The sequence below is a fragment of the Carassius gibelio genome, chromosome A2 (assembly GCF_023724105.1).
Source record: "Carassius gibelio isolate Cgi1373 ecotype wild population from Czech Republic chromosome A2, carGib1.2-hapl.c, whole genome shotgun sequence".
In the NCBI taxonomy this organism is placed as follows: Eukaryota; Metazoa; Chordata; class Actinopteri; order Cypriniformes; family Cyprinidae; genus Carassius; species Carassius gibelio.
Window position 1 is genome coordinate 4,580,806 of NC_068372.1, and position 15,291 is coordinate 4,596,096.

Consider the following 15,291-nt stretch of genomic DNA (forward strand, 5'->3'; position numbering starts at 1 on the left):
TATGTGCTGGAGAAACCAGACTTTCCTTGGCATTCAGCCTCAATCCCAGCTCCTTCATAGGAATGAGAATGCCAACTCACTGCCGAAATGCCTACTGCTGAGGTTGTACTAATATCAGCCAGTCAATTATGTTATTCTGTATGTGGATGCCCTTAAGTCTCAGAGGAGCCAGAGCAGCATCCACACACTTGCTGAAAGTGTGGGGTGAGAGTAATAGGTGGAATATTGGTATGCTTCACCCCTGAAAGCAAACCTCAGGAACTTCCTGTGCTGAGGAAAAATGAATACGTGGAAGTATGTGTCCTTGCGATCTATCATGATATACCAGTCTTCAAACCTGATTTGAGACAGTCTGTTTTATCTTAAACCAAAAGCATTTGATAGCCCGATTCAGCAGAGGCAGATCTATGATCAGACGCAACCCCCCATCCTGCATCAGAACAATAAAGTATCGACAGTAGAACTCAGACTCTCTTGAAAGAGGAGGAAAGTTTTCTGTGTACTTCTTCCTCAAGAGAGTGTCAACTTCTTGTTCCATTACCAGAGTCTCGTTATTGTGCTATTAAAACTGCTTCTATTGTGGGGACAACCCCGATAAAAAAAGGAGGGAGAGCCAAACTGAATTCTGTTGCCTCTCTCTACAGTCTGCAGGACTCTTTGTGAGACATTTGGCAGAAGTTTCCACGCTGCCAGAAATACCTCTCTGGGCTGGCCTCTGGTATGGCTAGAGGAGTCATTTCAGTGCCCTGAAGCGAATAACTGGCAGAGAACATCCAACTTGATGGTTCTAGTTCCTTTACTTGAGGGGATGAGTGTTCGCGTGCCGTACCATTGCCGGGCGACAGCTGGGAACTAAGCTTGTCGGAGCCAACTGTGCCTGCATGGGTGGTCGCAGGGGTATTAGCGAGGCTGAGGATGCCAGCTCCTCTGAACAGGAGTCTGTTGTAACTAGAGAGTTTAATTTGGTGTACTAAAGTGGAATGGTACCAGCAAGATCGCAGGCCTGGCCGCTCTCATCAAAAAGAGCCAGGGGGAAGTGGTGCACCTGCAGTGGCAGCTGCTCACAATCAGGACGGTCATCTCCCTCACATGCTCCCAAATAGATGATGCAAAGACCATGTGAAACCCACGGCAGGGAGGAACACACAATCTATTGCACCAACTTACTTTTGTTTTTGCTCTTTGACATTAATGCTGTCTTAATAACAACAAAGATATATTAATTGACTGAATGCTTTTGAAACACATACACACCACAGCACATTTACTGAATAGCAAAACCTAACATGCACTGTGCCAGTTCCTGGTTGCTCACATCAACCCGCTTGTGCTGTCTCGCTTCTCTATTGGACTGATTCCACACTTCAGAACATGGTCACAAAGACGTGTTCCCAAAGCGTTCCAACAAACTCGATTTGCCTGAGGGGAACCTCTTTTTAACTATTTCTAGCCTTATGAATTGATTTGTATGGAGTCTAGCAATATGGATTGTTTGGTATGTCCTGCCTGCAAATACACTAATGGCTTATTTTCAATTAATCATTTATTTGGTTTCATGGACAACAAAAGAATACGCATAATTGTAAGTAAACTGTCTATGTATCTTTTTATCTGTCATGTCTGCCATTAACATTGCACTGTCCATCTCATCAGCATTCCAAATTACCTGCTGACATGTAGATCTTTGTGCACTCTGTTTCTCTCTCTCTTTTTTTCTTGTCTGTTTATTTTTATTAGTCAAGAATTTCCCCCTGGTTTTCTCTTGAATTACCTTTTATTTAGCCTTAATCAATAGCCATTGTTTTTATTCTAATTTTCTGATTTTTATCACACACCCTTGTGAATTGTGAACTTTGCATGCTGCAAATTATTTACATGTTGTGACTGAGATGTATCGTGTCCATGCAGACGAAGACGGAGACCGTACCTGTACAGGAAGCGTGCCATCCACCGAGGACGACCATCTCCTGCAGAGGCAGAGGAGGAACCTGTTGGGAAACCAGCAGAGGAGCAGCCTGTCAATGCTTTTGCTGGCCGCCGTGAAAGACGCAAAAAGATAAACGTTTCTGTCTGGGAGCAACGGACAAACCAGCTGCGGAAACGTCGGCAGATAGCCAGTCGTGAGGTGTTGTTTGGCAGTACCACAGAAGACCAGTTAGACACTCCAGTGAGTGATCATCTCCAACAAGGCAGCATATCCCCAGAGACGAGCCCTTTACACTTGCCAGAATCACCAATGTCTGTGGGGATGCCCCTGCCAGAGCCGCCCATGTCTATAACCATTCCACTCCCTGAACCTCCAGAATCTGAACCCTTGCCCCTGATGGGATCAGGACTAGAGGAGCGGCAGAGTGCAAATAACCATCATTCAAATACAGAGAGGAAGCATCGTGTGGCAAGGAAGTTTCGGGCTGCTGCTGCTGCCGGAGTAGCAGAGGGTGGGCGACATAAACGCCACAGACATCGAGAGTCCAGAACAGAGGCCAGAAATGCAGAGAATCACCAGCAAATTGGGTGCAGCGAGAAACAGCCTGAAGAGGGTGAGGATAAAATGGAGGAAACACAGTCTAAAAACTCGATGCACATGTATGAAACAGAAATTATCCTGCCTGGCAAACAAAATGAGAATCAGGAGGAATGCCAACGGTAAGAACACGATTGTGGCTTATTTTCATTTAGTGAGTCATTCAGTTATGTTGCTAGTTTACATTCAATGTTGTGGTTTGGTGAAATTCTTATTTGGATGTAGCTTACTATTTTTGACAAATGTTGTAATCCTGGTACAATCCTAGTTGGTAACACTTCATTTTGGTCCCTTTATACATTCTGTTGAGTATAAGTAACTTTGAAACCACTTGTTAACTACCAGTAATTAGTAGTGCTGGGTAGTAACTGATTACATGTAATCTGAATTATGTAATCATATTCCAAAAGTACTTGATTATATTACATTTTAAAATACTTTATTATCAGACTACAGTTGTTTTTTTATTAATTACATAATTACAAATTGTTCAAACAATAGCAATTAATTTTAAACATTTCTTGATATTAACTAATTTTCATTTACATTTTATTTTCAAAACATTCATAAAGTTTTTCATTTTTTGGACATTTACACAAAGACCAGCCACTAGTCAAGTGAATATAATTGCACAGAAATGTAAGAGTCCACACTGCATTTGACCACTGGTTTTACAAAAATCATTTTGATTTTAAAAAGGGTTTTCTCAATATATATATTTCAATCACGACCACTTCCGTCAAGTATATTTATGACAATTATATTGCATACAGTTAGTGTTGGTGGTATGGTTATGTTCTGGGCAACACTCCACATGGCTGTCCATGCAGCCAAGCTTGGACAGAGCGGGGAGAGCAGCAAGACAAACCCTCCTGGGGTACAGAACAGAACCATTATAAGCATACATAATTACAATTCCCAAGTACATGAGTTGTAAACAAAATGTGATAGAGACTGCTTCCAATGAAGAAACTGTAAAGAAAGAACAAAGTTAGATTGGATTACAGGTTCAGTTGGTGGAGTTGGGGTTTGAGGTGGGAGTTAATTCCAAGCATCGATGCGATGGAAGAGACACTAAAGAATGGGAATTTAAATAGACCGCTTGTGATAGGTGTCAAGACTGGCCTGACTGAACTAACGCGATGCTCGATATATAAATCTCACACACACACACATGTTTTTCTAGGCACAACACACAGCAAAGTTATGAATCATGTTTTTGTTATTTAATAAAATCAATCATTTACACCTGTACATTTGTATTTTAGGGAGTTTGTGGGTGATGCGACAGGAATTTCCCAAGCATCTGACTTTCAAGAGCTTCAGACTGTCTGTACTGGAATGAAGGATCAAGCAGAAAGCCAAGAAACTCCATTTATGAGGGACAAAGAAGAGTTTACATCAGAATCCAAGTACATGACAGGGGAAGTCTCAGACATTGAGAACAATGGCAGCTATCTGAACCAGGATGAGTGTATGACAGAAACCAGCATTAAACGAGAGATGTCAACCCAGCCTTTGTTGGAAATGGCACCAATGACTGGTATTTGATCCATGCATCCATCCATCTGTCCATCCATCAGTCTGTCCATCCATCCATTCATTCATCTTGTTTAAATGGTTCTTTACAGTGCAGAGTATGTTTTCTCTGGATTTCTCTTCTAAAGTATTTACTATTTTATCATACCAATTTCTAGTTGTTTTGGAGTATAGAACCAAAGCAAAACTGTATTTTTAAATAGTGAAGAAAAATATCCTCTTAAAAAAAAGTTTTTCACTCTATGCCATGAAGTCACTTTTAATCTTGTCCTGTGTTTTTTTACTATTGCAAATACTCCAGTCTCTTAATTAAAAAAAAAAAGCATGCAAGAAGTAGCAAAGTAATGTTTAAAGGCATTATTTGAAATATAGCATGTCAAGCCACGGGACGTGCCAATCTCCAAAAGCTAAGTGCCTTTTTGCATTAAGCACTGTGAGAACCATTTTATTTTATTTTTTTTACACTATACGTATGTATTATATACAGTGCGTGGACTGACGTGTGGGTTATGAATTGAATAATTGAAATAAGCAGTTCTTGGCAATGAAGTGCCTGTTGTATTTGGTTTGGTTTGCATAGCAGTTTTTCAGAGGAAGATGATCAATGTGCTACAGTGTTGATTTTTAGTGTAGTTCAGCTGCTGATGGCTGAATCCTGAAGGAGGGGTGGACAGCAACAATTGTTTGCAGAGGGAATAATTTGTTAAAGTGAGGACACATTCATTAATAGAGACACAGAACTGGGCCATCAATGCCTGTGGCAATCTAAGCTTCTTCAGCTGTCTCAGAAAGTAAAGAGCAGTTTGCCTTTAGAGTATTCAGTTCTATTGCAATAGTGGGCTTCATGCTGGGTGCTGGGTGAAATCTGGGTTAGTGTTCACTCTGTGTGAACAGAGCTCCAAACCCCCCCCCCCCCCAAACCCAAACCCAACACAAGATAAAGAAGTGCAACTCAGTGGGCTCAGGTTTATGGCTTCCAGTCTGTAATCAGAGCAAAAACATTTGCATCTCAGATACACATAATCACAGGTAATTGTGGTCAAAACCTGGGAGATAAAGCTTTTGCAAATCATTTCAACTGAGTGACATTCATTTGCAAATATATGTGAGAGAGAGCGCCTAGCAACAGACAGTCTAGTTACACAACACACCAGACAGAAATGTAAAGGTGAGCTGACAGTTCAGAAATAAAGCATTTATATGTGCAGTTCAATGCAAGTTCCAAACATATGTACTTTGAGACCTGAATCACACTTGCCGGCTATTTTTTAGCCTGATGTATTTACAATGCCAATCACACTCCATTCACAGTTTCAGAGCCAAAGTGACTCTAAAATCTTTGTTGCAGGATGCAAAATTGTTACATTTGATGAAATTAATTTGTGACTGTTATGTAAGTGTCTTCTATTAAGTATGCATCCGTGCAGTATGAATACAGTCCAGACATACTTCTATCATATAGGCATATTTGACGTGTCCTACAACAACAGTAATGCTTCCTTGCCATTCACAGCTTGTTTCCTTTAGCCCAACGAGACCGTAAATCTCAGAGATTTATAGGAAGTATTGGGTCATCTGCTTTTTGGAAAACCGTGGAAATACTTCTCATTCCATGCACTGCTTTTCATAGTAGGGAAGAAGGCATATTTTGATGCAGGGGTGATAGAGGTATGCACAGGCTTTAATTTCATGCCCAAACTCTCCCTATACCTGAGACGATTTGTTCTGATCCAACCTGATCAGCACTGTCAAATTTAAAGTCAGAATCCAACCGAAACCTTTGATTCCCCGGAAACACATGATAGGTAAAAATGTATAGCCTGAATGCAATTTTCAACAAAAATTATATTTCACTTTAAGAGAAGTTATATATATTATATATATATAAACTTCTCGTAAAGTGAAATATAATTTTTGTCAACAAAAATTAAAAACCTTTTTAGTCAAAGTGATAGTTACTGAAATTGAATATAGCATCGCTAAATTTAGAGGATATTGATATTAATGGCTAATTTTTTTATTTATTTTTTACTTAACTCATTTTACATGGCTAAATACAAAAACAAGTGAGAATGAAAGCAAAATACTTAAAAAAAAAAAAAAATATATATATATATATATATATATTTTTTTTTTTTTTTAAGTATTTTGCTTTCATTCTCACTTGTTTTTGTATATATATATATATAAGTATATATATATATATATATATATATATATTTTTTTTTTTTTTTTTTTTTTTTTTTTTTTTTGCTTTAATTATAAACCCAAACCTGATGTTATGCATGCTTTTCAAATTTTGTTATGCTTGAGTGGGAACTACAAAATGAAATAAATTTAAAAACAGTAGCCTTTAAAAATATTTCATTACATTTATTTTTAAGGTGTTCTTGTTACAGTGGAATTTTATATTTCAGTACTGAGTAATATTAATTAACAGCATGCACTTTCGCATTATTTTGAGAATTTCAGTTACTCATTTCTCATTCAGACTAATTTCGACGACAAGATTGATTGATTGTAGTAGTATACAAGTCATTATTCATATTTAGGATGTTAACCCTGCTGCAAATAAAATGTTTAAATATTTGATTTGTTCTCTTGATTTGACTCGTCACAGTCAGCTTCAAGGACGTGGAGGCCTCTCACTCAGACAAAGCTGATGATGGTAATGATGATGATGATGTTGAGAATGGAGGTGAACAGTCGACTGCCCCCAAACCTGACACTCCAGACAGCATGTTCATTTTCAAAAGCTCAAATCCGTAAGTTGTCATTTTTACATGATCCCATGTTTAGATGTTGTACAGTTTATTATGCATGACAAAACAGGACAAACATAATGTCTAAAATCATGCTCTTTTTGTAACTGAAGCATCAGAAGGATCTGCCACTATGCAGTGACCTTGCGCTACTTTGAGATGACCATTCTCCTGGTGATTGTGGCCAGCAGCATTGCACTGGCTGCGGAGGATCCTGTATGCACCAATTCAGAGAGGAATAAGGTAAACCATTATATTTCAAAATATTACTTGCTTAATGTCTCATGTAATGACTAATGTAATGACTGCAAGTATTTAGAAAACAACATCCAGTAAATAAGTGACAGGCTTGTTTACTGTGTGATTGCAGGTTCTCCGTTACTTTGATTATGTTTTCACTGGCGTTTTCACATTTGAAATGATTATAAAGGTAACCGCTTTCCTACTTCAAACATGATTTAAACAGTTGGTATATTAAAGGAGGTATAAGGAGGTATATAGAAGGATTTTTTTTGTCTAGTATGGAGCTAGATAAGTATCAAAATAAATGTATTTACAAAATTAGATTTGTAAAAATGCATAAAATAAAAGTGTATGTGTGTGTTTGTGTGTGTGTGTGTGTGTGTGTGTATTTGAGACTTTCCTGGCAGGTTTTTGCCTCATATGTGTTTCTGATGTACTCTTTAGCCAATCAGATTTGAGCCTCTCAAATAATTTGTAAATGTGAAACATATGATTCTTATTTTGTAAATGCATTTATTTTGAGAGTATGCTGACTCCATAGTCTAGGGCTGTCACAAAGAAATTTGTAATTATATTTGTATGTATAGGTACAGTATGTAATGTAGGTAGACATTTATAGAATTTTACATACAGATATAAAAGACAGAAAATTCTATTTACTCCATATTCTGTATAATAGTATGTTATGCCATTTTATACAGATGATCGACCAGGGCCTCATTCTTCATGATGGATCATATTTCCGTGACTTGTGGAACATTCTAGACTTTATTGTGGTGGTTGGTGCTCTGATTGCCTTTGCATTGACGTAAGTATATACAATTAGAGCCATCTTCCTTGTGTGACATAAAATCTGATTTTTACTTATAGAATTAATCTGGACCCATTCTACATTATAGATGTCTAACAACAACTCCAGACTCAAAATCTCAGTTAACTTTCAACATAGGCTCATTGTAAAAAAAAAAAAAAAAATGCCTCTGTCAATATTTCTGCAAAACTCAAAAAACCTAAATCTATCCATACAATTTACTGCAATTTCCCAGTGAAATGAAACACAGTAAAACACGAACAAATTAATAAAGACTTATTTTCATGCAGTTCCTTGCAAAATACTATGCTATGACTTTAAAGGGTTAGTTCATGTCATTAATGACTTACCGTCATGTCGTTCCAAACCTGTTAGACCTCCGTTCATCTTCTGGACACAGTTTAAGATATTTTAGATTTAATCCGAGAGCTTTCTGTCCCTCCATTTATACTGTCCATGTCCCGAAAGGTAATAAAAACATCATCAAAGTAGTCCATGTGACATCAGAGGGTCCGTCAGAAAAGTTTTTGAAGCATCGAAAATCGATTTTAGTCCAAAAATAGCACTAAAACTATGACTTTATTCAGCATTGTCTTCTCTTCCGGGTCTGTTGTGAGCAAGTTCACTGCAGTGTAGTGATATCCGGTTCGCAAACGAATCACTCGATGTAACCGGATCTTCTTGAACCAGTTCACCAAATAGAACTGAATCGTTTGAAACTGTTCCCGTCTCCAATACGCATTAATCCACAAATGACTTAAGCTGTTAACTTTTTTAATGTGTCTGACACTCCCTCTGAGTTCAAACAAACCAATATCCCGGAGTAATTCATTTACTCAAACAGTACACTGACTGAACTGCTGTGAAGAGAGAACTGAAGATGAACACCGAGCCGAGCCAGATAACGAACGAACCATTTCTGTCAGACGTGTCCGATTCGTGAACCGAGGAGCTGATGATACTGCGCATGTGTGATTCAGTGTGAAGCAGACCGACACACAGAGCGTCTGAACTGAACTGATTCTTTTGGTGATTGATTCTGAACTGATTCTGTGCTAGTGTTATGAGCGCTGGTAAACCGAAGGCTTGAATCAAGGGCAATCATCGCAAATGACGCCATTACGTCGAGCGTAAAAGAACCGGTGAAACGTTTTCTTCAACCGGTTTATTGAATCGAACTGTCCGAAAGAACCAGTTCGCAAAAAGTAACCGAACTTCCCATCACTACTGGCGATCCGACAACCGATGCAACCGGTTCTTGACTTGAGAACGAGTCATTCTTCAGTTATCTGGCAAAACTGCTTTGTTTTGAACTCTCTCTCACAACAGACCCGGAAGAGAAGACAATGCTGAATAAAGCATTGTCGTGGTTTTTGCTATTTTTGGACCAAAATGTATTTTCGATGCTTCAAAATATTCTAACGGACCCTCTGATGTCACATGGACTACTTTGATGATGTTTTTCTTACCTTTCTGGACATGGACAGTAGACCGTACACACAGCTTCAATGGAGGGACTGAGAGCTCTCGGACTAAATCTAAAATATCTTAAACTGTGTTCAGAAGATGAACAGAGTTCTCATGGGTTTATAACGACATGAGTGTGAGTGATTAATTACATAATATTCATTTTTTTGCTCTGTTGCTCACCTGGTACAGCATTGCACTTGCGATGTGGAGCGCTCGGGTGAAGATAGAAGAGCTCAAAGACTAGTACAAAAATAAAATGGCAAATGTGTTTTTACCTCAAGTTTGCTTTTCTCAACACTAGCGTTGTGGTTTAGGATTTAGTGTGGGTGTGTTACTCTTTAGTGTCACTCACCTGACATTTTTTTTTGCGATACCTTAATCTGTTTCGTAAAAAAAACTGATTTTTTTTTTTACACCACTCACTTGTGAAACATGAAAGAAGCAACATAATACATACATATTAGCAGAAATGTCACAACAGGCATCTTTTTTTTTTAAGTGAACCTGGGTTAATTGAATCTAAACTGTATAATCTAATCTTATTGTTAACCCATTGGTCAAATGTGTCTACAATGTTTATTTGTATATGTGTGTATATTTTATATGAGCCATTTATCACATCAACAGAGATATATAGTACAGAAGCACATCATCCGCAGTAACATCAGTAACTCAAACAGCAATGCCAAGTTCACGTTTTTGATTCCCAGGAAATGCATTAAATACAAATAATGTATCCTTTTTAATTTAAAGTGGAAAGGCTTTGGATAAAAGGCTTTGGTACATGCATAAATGCAAATACAATCTGGGGATTGTTTATGGTCCATTGTATAGTTCATACAAAACCAAATCCAGAGCACAATGTGTGCAAAATACAAGACTGCTTGATCCCAAATAACTGGTACAGAAACATAGCAAATAACTAGTTCAAGATGAAGTACATGCACACTTTAGTGCAAAAACTGATCCCAAACCAACCTAAACTTTGTCCACCCACCCAAAACAATGCAAAGCAGTGTTGAGGCTAAACAGGTATAACAGGTCATAATTTAATACCCACTGCTGTGCAAAAAGAATATAATACATGCATGAAAAGTGAAGCAAACTCTTCATCAGTTGAACTCGGGAAGCAGAAGAAGAAGCCGATGGCGACTGAACTAGTGGAGGTGGTGTGTTGTGAGATTCGGCTATATGTGATATCGACACATAAAGTGCAGTCTATGAATTTCATGTTCTTTCTTAATAGCAGGCCAAATTCTGGTCTATTTTTAAAGCGTATTGCAGGCTGATTCAGAACAGGCTATAGTCCTGTGGGCTGGACTTTGTCCACCCCTCATTTAAGTTATATAAGTTACACTCTTGAATGTTTATCGCTTGCTAATATATTCTAAAACTGAGATGGAAGTCACAAATATATAGTTTAGTTTGGAAGAATATATAAATATGATCTTAAACATACATTAAAATAGCTTCAAAAAATTATGGTGTCCTAAATTTAATAGTCTATTTGGGAAACCCTTGAGAGAAGCCCTAAAATCATGCAGTTCAAGTGTTCGTAATGTGATCTGAAGGCTGTTGCGCATTAGGCATACAGTATGTACAGAAACATTTATTACCAGATAATAAGATATTGCTTACAATTGTAAAAAAAAATATATATATATATATGATTAATTATTATTATTATGTTAATCATATCACTAAAAAAGAATTTGCTTTATTTCAGGAAGTATTTCTATATAAGGATATTCCAGATGTTGATAAATGTGCCCTGGCGCGTTATTTAATGGCTTTACACACACTTGAGATGTTCATGTGTTCTTTCTCTTTTAATGCTTCTCTGTTGTTGTTTGGATTGTATCTCTGTGGCTGCCAGGAATTTAATGGGGTAACAGCAGATGCTTCTCATTTGTCACATTGTCTGTCCATTTAAATAAGAATGGCCACCAATCATTTATTAATGTGTGTTAATAACATTGTTATGTCTGAACCATGTTTGCATTTACTAATTTAAAATTTTCGCTCATTTTTTTACTATTTCAGCCATGCATAGACATTTTTTAGGTTATATGCTAGGGCCATCAACTGAACTTGTTAATTTAGTGTGATTCATTATTTTAATATGCAAGTAATCATGCCTTTTTGCTCATAAGTACCATGATAAATTTCCCTACCATCAGTGCAGTTCAAGCTTGAAAAGCCACCTTCATGTTTTTATTTTATTTTTATTTTTTTTCATGTTAATTGCTTTGAATATTCAAGCAACATACATATTTTTATTTATTACTTAGTCATTGAATGTCAGGTTTTAATAAAATATACTTTAATGCATGTAAAGGACATTATTAGTCTTTTTTTGTGAGCCTAAAAAGTTAGGCCTTGGTTTCTTTCAGCAGTATAAAGTGTTTAAGATTTAGAAGATGCTATGCTGTAGTACATTTTTAGGTTTTTATTATATTATATGTTGCTGATATGTCGGTCAGCTTATACTGACTTAAAGCAGCAAAGATGCAGAATCATGCAAAACTTTCAGTTACCAACTAAAGTAAGAAACTCACAGCAAGCAGAAACTATGTTTTTTTTTGTAAGAGAAAGGATTCATAAAAATAGGGTTTGCAAGTTAAAGGGAATAGTATTAAGATAGTCGTGTGATTGAAGAATTAAACCTTTGTTTTTAATTAGGGGGGCTTATATGTGATTAATTGCAATTATTTTGATTAACTCAACATGCATATTTAAGTTATTGACCCTCCCAAAAAAATTAGTAAAAGACAATAAATAAAAATGAAAATTTTCTAAAAAATGTAATATGTTTTGTTATTCACAGAAACAACAAAGGGCGAGACATTAAGACCATTAAGTCCTTACGGGTTCTCCGAGTTCTCCGTCCCCTCAAGACCATAAAAAGACTTCCAAAGCTCAAGGTATCTGCTCTTTGACACTTTATATACTTTACATTCATGACCAGAAACAGAGCCAGAAAGCACCATGCAACTCTCTGCTCACTTATACTTTTTACCACTTCTTTGTGACTATGCCTGCTTTGAATATTGAGAAAAAAATAAATAAAAATCAAGAAACCGAGGATCTTAAACACTTTTTCAGTCCACACATGGTCAAATAAATTCTTCCAAAAGAGTAAAACTCAATGCAATTTCTATGTATCCAGAGAGAAGATTACAGCAAATTAATTGCAAGTACTGAGTTGAACTCTTTTGGAAAAATAGTTTGGAATATTTAATCAATGCATAGTCATTGAGTAACAGGTTTTTACAAAATTAGTAAATATATACTAGTGCATGTAATGGACATTATTAGTCATTTTTGTGAGTCTTAATAAATAAATAAAAAATAAGCCTTGGGTTCCTCGAAAAAAATTGCTATTCTGTGTTTTTATTTTATTTTTTAAGACTACTTTTGCTGTGGTGATAAACTAATATATAATATACTGTGTTTGTGTGTGTAATGTTATGTATTTCATACACAGAAACTCTAGACAAGAAATATCTTGTTCCATGAATATTCCTTTGAAACAGTCTCACGAAAGAAACACAATTTAACAAATTAATTAATTAATAAGGAGACTCTGCTGTCTAAATATGAGTAATCCCTCTGTGAATAATTAAAAGCAGGCTAAATATAACTCGCGGTACTTGACATTTTTCATTTTAAATCAATATGCAGTCATATACAGAGCCAGAATTATGAGAATTATCATCAGACCATTTAACTAAACCATAATTGAATTAGAGACGGGAGATCGAGAGATATCTTTGGGGAAAGAAATGACAAAGAAATCTGAAGTTACCAGCCTTGTGCACTTCTCTAGAGAAAACATTACTAATCTACAACGCAGTGATTTTGCATGAATTTAATTTGTATGGAAATAGCTTTTTTTATTTATTTTTAAAAATATAAGCATTAATGTCCACCCTACTTTAGCCCATATACCTAACTGTTAGTGAAAAATAAGCAGATTGTATGAAAATAGAAAGAATAAAACCCTAATTTTTCAGTTTCCAGTCATTGTAGAGCAAAATCACATGGGTTTTTGATTATTACTATAGCAACCAACATGCCAGAAAATGATTGTACTGCCTGAAAAAAAAAAAAAAAACACACAAATATTTGATTTGATCACTTGCAAATAATAGTGCAGGCAGTGTAATGTTGTGTGCATCATGTTCATTATGATGCAATTTATACTAATTGAATGACGACAAATAAATTCAAGGCTTAAGGTAAAATTGTGATGCTGATTGTTTTAGATACTGTTGCATATGAAACTGCATATGAATGCAAACGACAAAAAGTTGCATATGAAACTCTGCTGGCTGAAGACCTGTTTGAGAAGGGATATGTGATATGATGACTGTTTCTGTTGTCCTGCAGGCTGTGTTTGATTGTGTGGTCACATCCCTGAAGAATGTCTTCAACATCCTCATCGTCTACCAGCTCTTCATGTTCATCTTTGCTGTGATTGCAGTGCAGCTCTTCAAGGGAAAGTTCTTCTACTGTACCGACGGATCGATGGCCACACAAAAGGAATGCCAGTAAGCAGCCAGATGCTTTGTATAAACTGTATTTCTGAGTTTGAGAAGTACATTTTTAATGAAAATTTTTACTTTATGGAGCAGTGTTGCTCTCGTTACTTTAGTTTAATGCATTGTATTTTCAGAAATGTATCATTCATTCAATGCGTGTTGAATTTTTTTCTGGGGCATGAGCGATGCCCCAATTATGCACGATGTCTAATAATCCAAATGTAGCTCAATAGATTGTTATAGAAAGCAAAGGTCATGCAATGATTTTGGGGCAATAGATGAAATGCCATAATAATTATTGTTTCCCCTTACGAAAGGAAAATATATTTAACAATATATATATATTAAAATATATTGTGATATATTGTAACATATTATTTTCCCTTTTTATTTTCTAATATTTTATATATTTGAATACATTTAATAATATATTGATGATACATATATTATATAATATATTGCAAAATATACAAATGATTGCCGCTTTCAATATATTTTAATATATTGGAAAAAATAAATATATATAAGAATATATGCCTAATATATTACATGATATTTTCCAATATACTACAATATATTTTTGTTTCATAAGGGTCCTCTGTGTTTGAATCAATTAAATCTGATCGGTCTCGATAATAGCATGCTATTGTAAGATATATGATCTGAAGTAACTACATGGGTCATTTTTTTTTTTTTCATTGGATTTCATTACTCTTACTAAAGTAACTATTAAGATTATGTAACATTTTCACTCATTTTCTCACTGTTTCAGCCATGAATAGATATTCTTAGCTTATGTTTCAAGGCTCTCAGTTTAAACTTGCTAATTTATTGGGAAAAAAAGAAATGTTCCTACATCAGTGCAGTTCAAGATTGAAGTGCCACCTTCAGGTTTTGTTCATGTGAAATACTTTGAATATTCAAACATAAGAAATATTATTATAATTATACATTTTACTCTTACTTAAGTTACTATTTAGCTTGCTACTTTTACTTTTAGTTGAATAAATATATAACTTTTTACTTGAAAAGTATTTGGAGACTCTGTCCACCTCTGTGCACTGTGTAGACTTCTGTACAATGATGAGTATCCTTTCATGAATGTTTTGTGTGTTTGTCATCGTTTGAATTGTTTTGTGTTGTGTAGAGGCTACTACATCGACTATGACAGGGACAGGAAGGAGGTGAAGAAGAGGGAGTGGAGGAGACACGAGTTTAACTATGATAATGTCCTCTGTGCTCTTCTGACGCTCTTCACTGTGTCCACAGGAGAGGGCTGGCCACAGTATGTCCATTCATTTATATACTGCACCAGACTGTTGATATTTGATTACATTTTAAAATTAGTACCTTTGTTTTTCTTGCTATTAAGCTGAAATTGTTTGATGGTTTAGAGAC

At 36.0% G+C, this 15,291-nt stretch overlaps 1 protein-coding gene across 2 annotated transcripts in view; it reads left to right on the forward strand.

Annotated features, from left to right (window-relative positions):
- The window catches only part of LOC128024041 (voltage-dependent R-type calcium channel subunit alpha-1E-like), an 86,618-nt gene that overhangs the window by 47,040 nt on the left and 24,287 nt on the right, over positions 1 to 15,291 (forward strand). For both annotated transcript variants that reach the window (XM_052610689.1, XM_052610691.1), the window contains exons 18-26: positions 1,909 to 2,646; positions 3,793 to 4,067; positions 6,684 to 6,828; positions 6,939 to 7,068; positions 7,196 to 7,255; positions 7,770 to 7,876; positions 12,177 to 12,273; positions 13,742 to 13,902; positions 15,041 to 15,178. In XM_052610689.1, the coding sequence (XP_052466649.1) occupies positions 1,909 to 2,646; positions 3,793 to 4,067; positions 6,684 to 6,828; positions 6,939 to 7,068; positions 7,196 to 7,255; positions 7,770 to 7,876; positions 12,177 to 12,273; positions 13,742 to 13,902; positions 15,041 to 15,178 (1,851 nt within the window). The remainder of the gene's footprint in view (positions 1 to 1,908; positions 2,647 to 3,792; positions 4,068 to 6,683; positions 6,829 to 6,938; positions 7,069 to 7,195; positions 7,256 to 7,769; positions 7,877 to 12,176; positions 12,274 to 13,741; positions 13,903 to 15,040; positions 15,179 to 15,291) is intronic.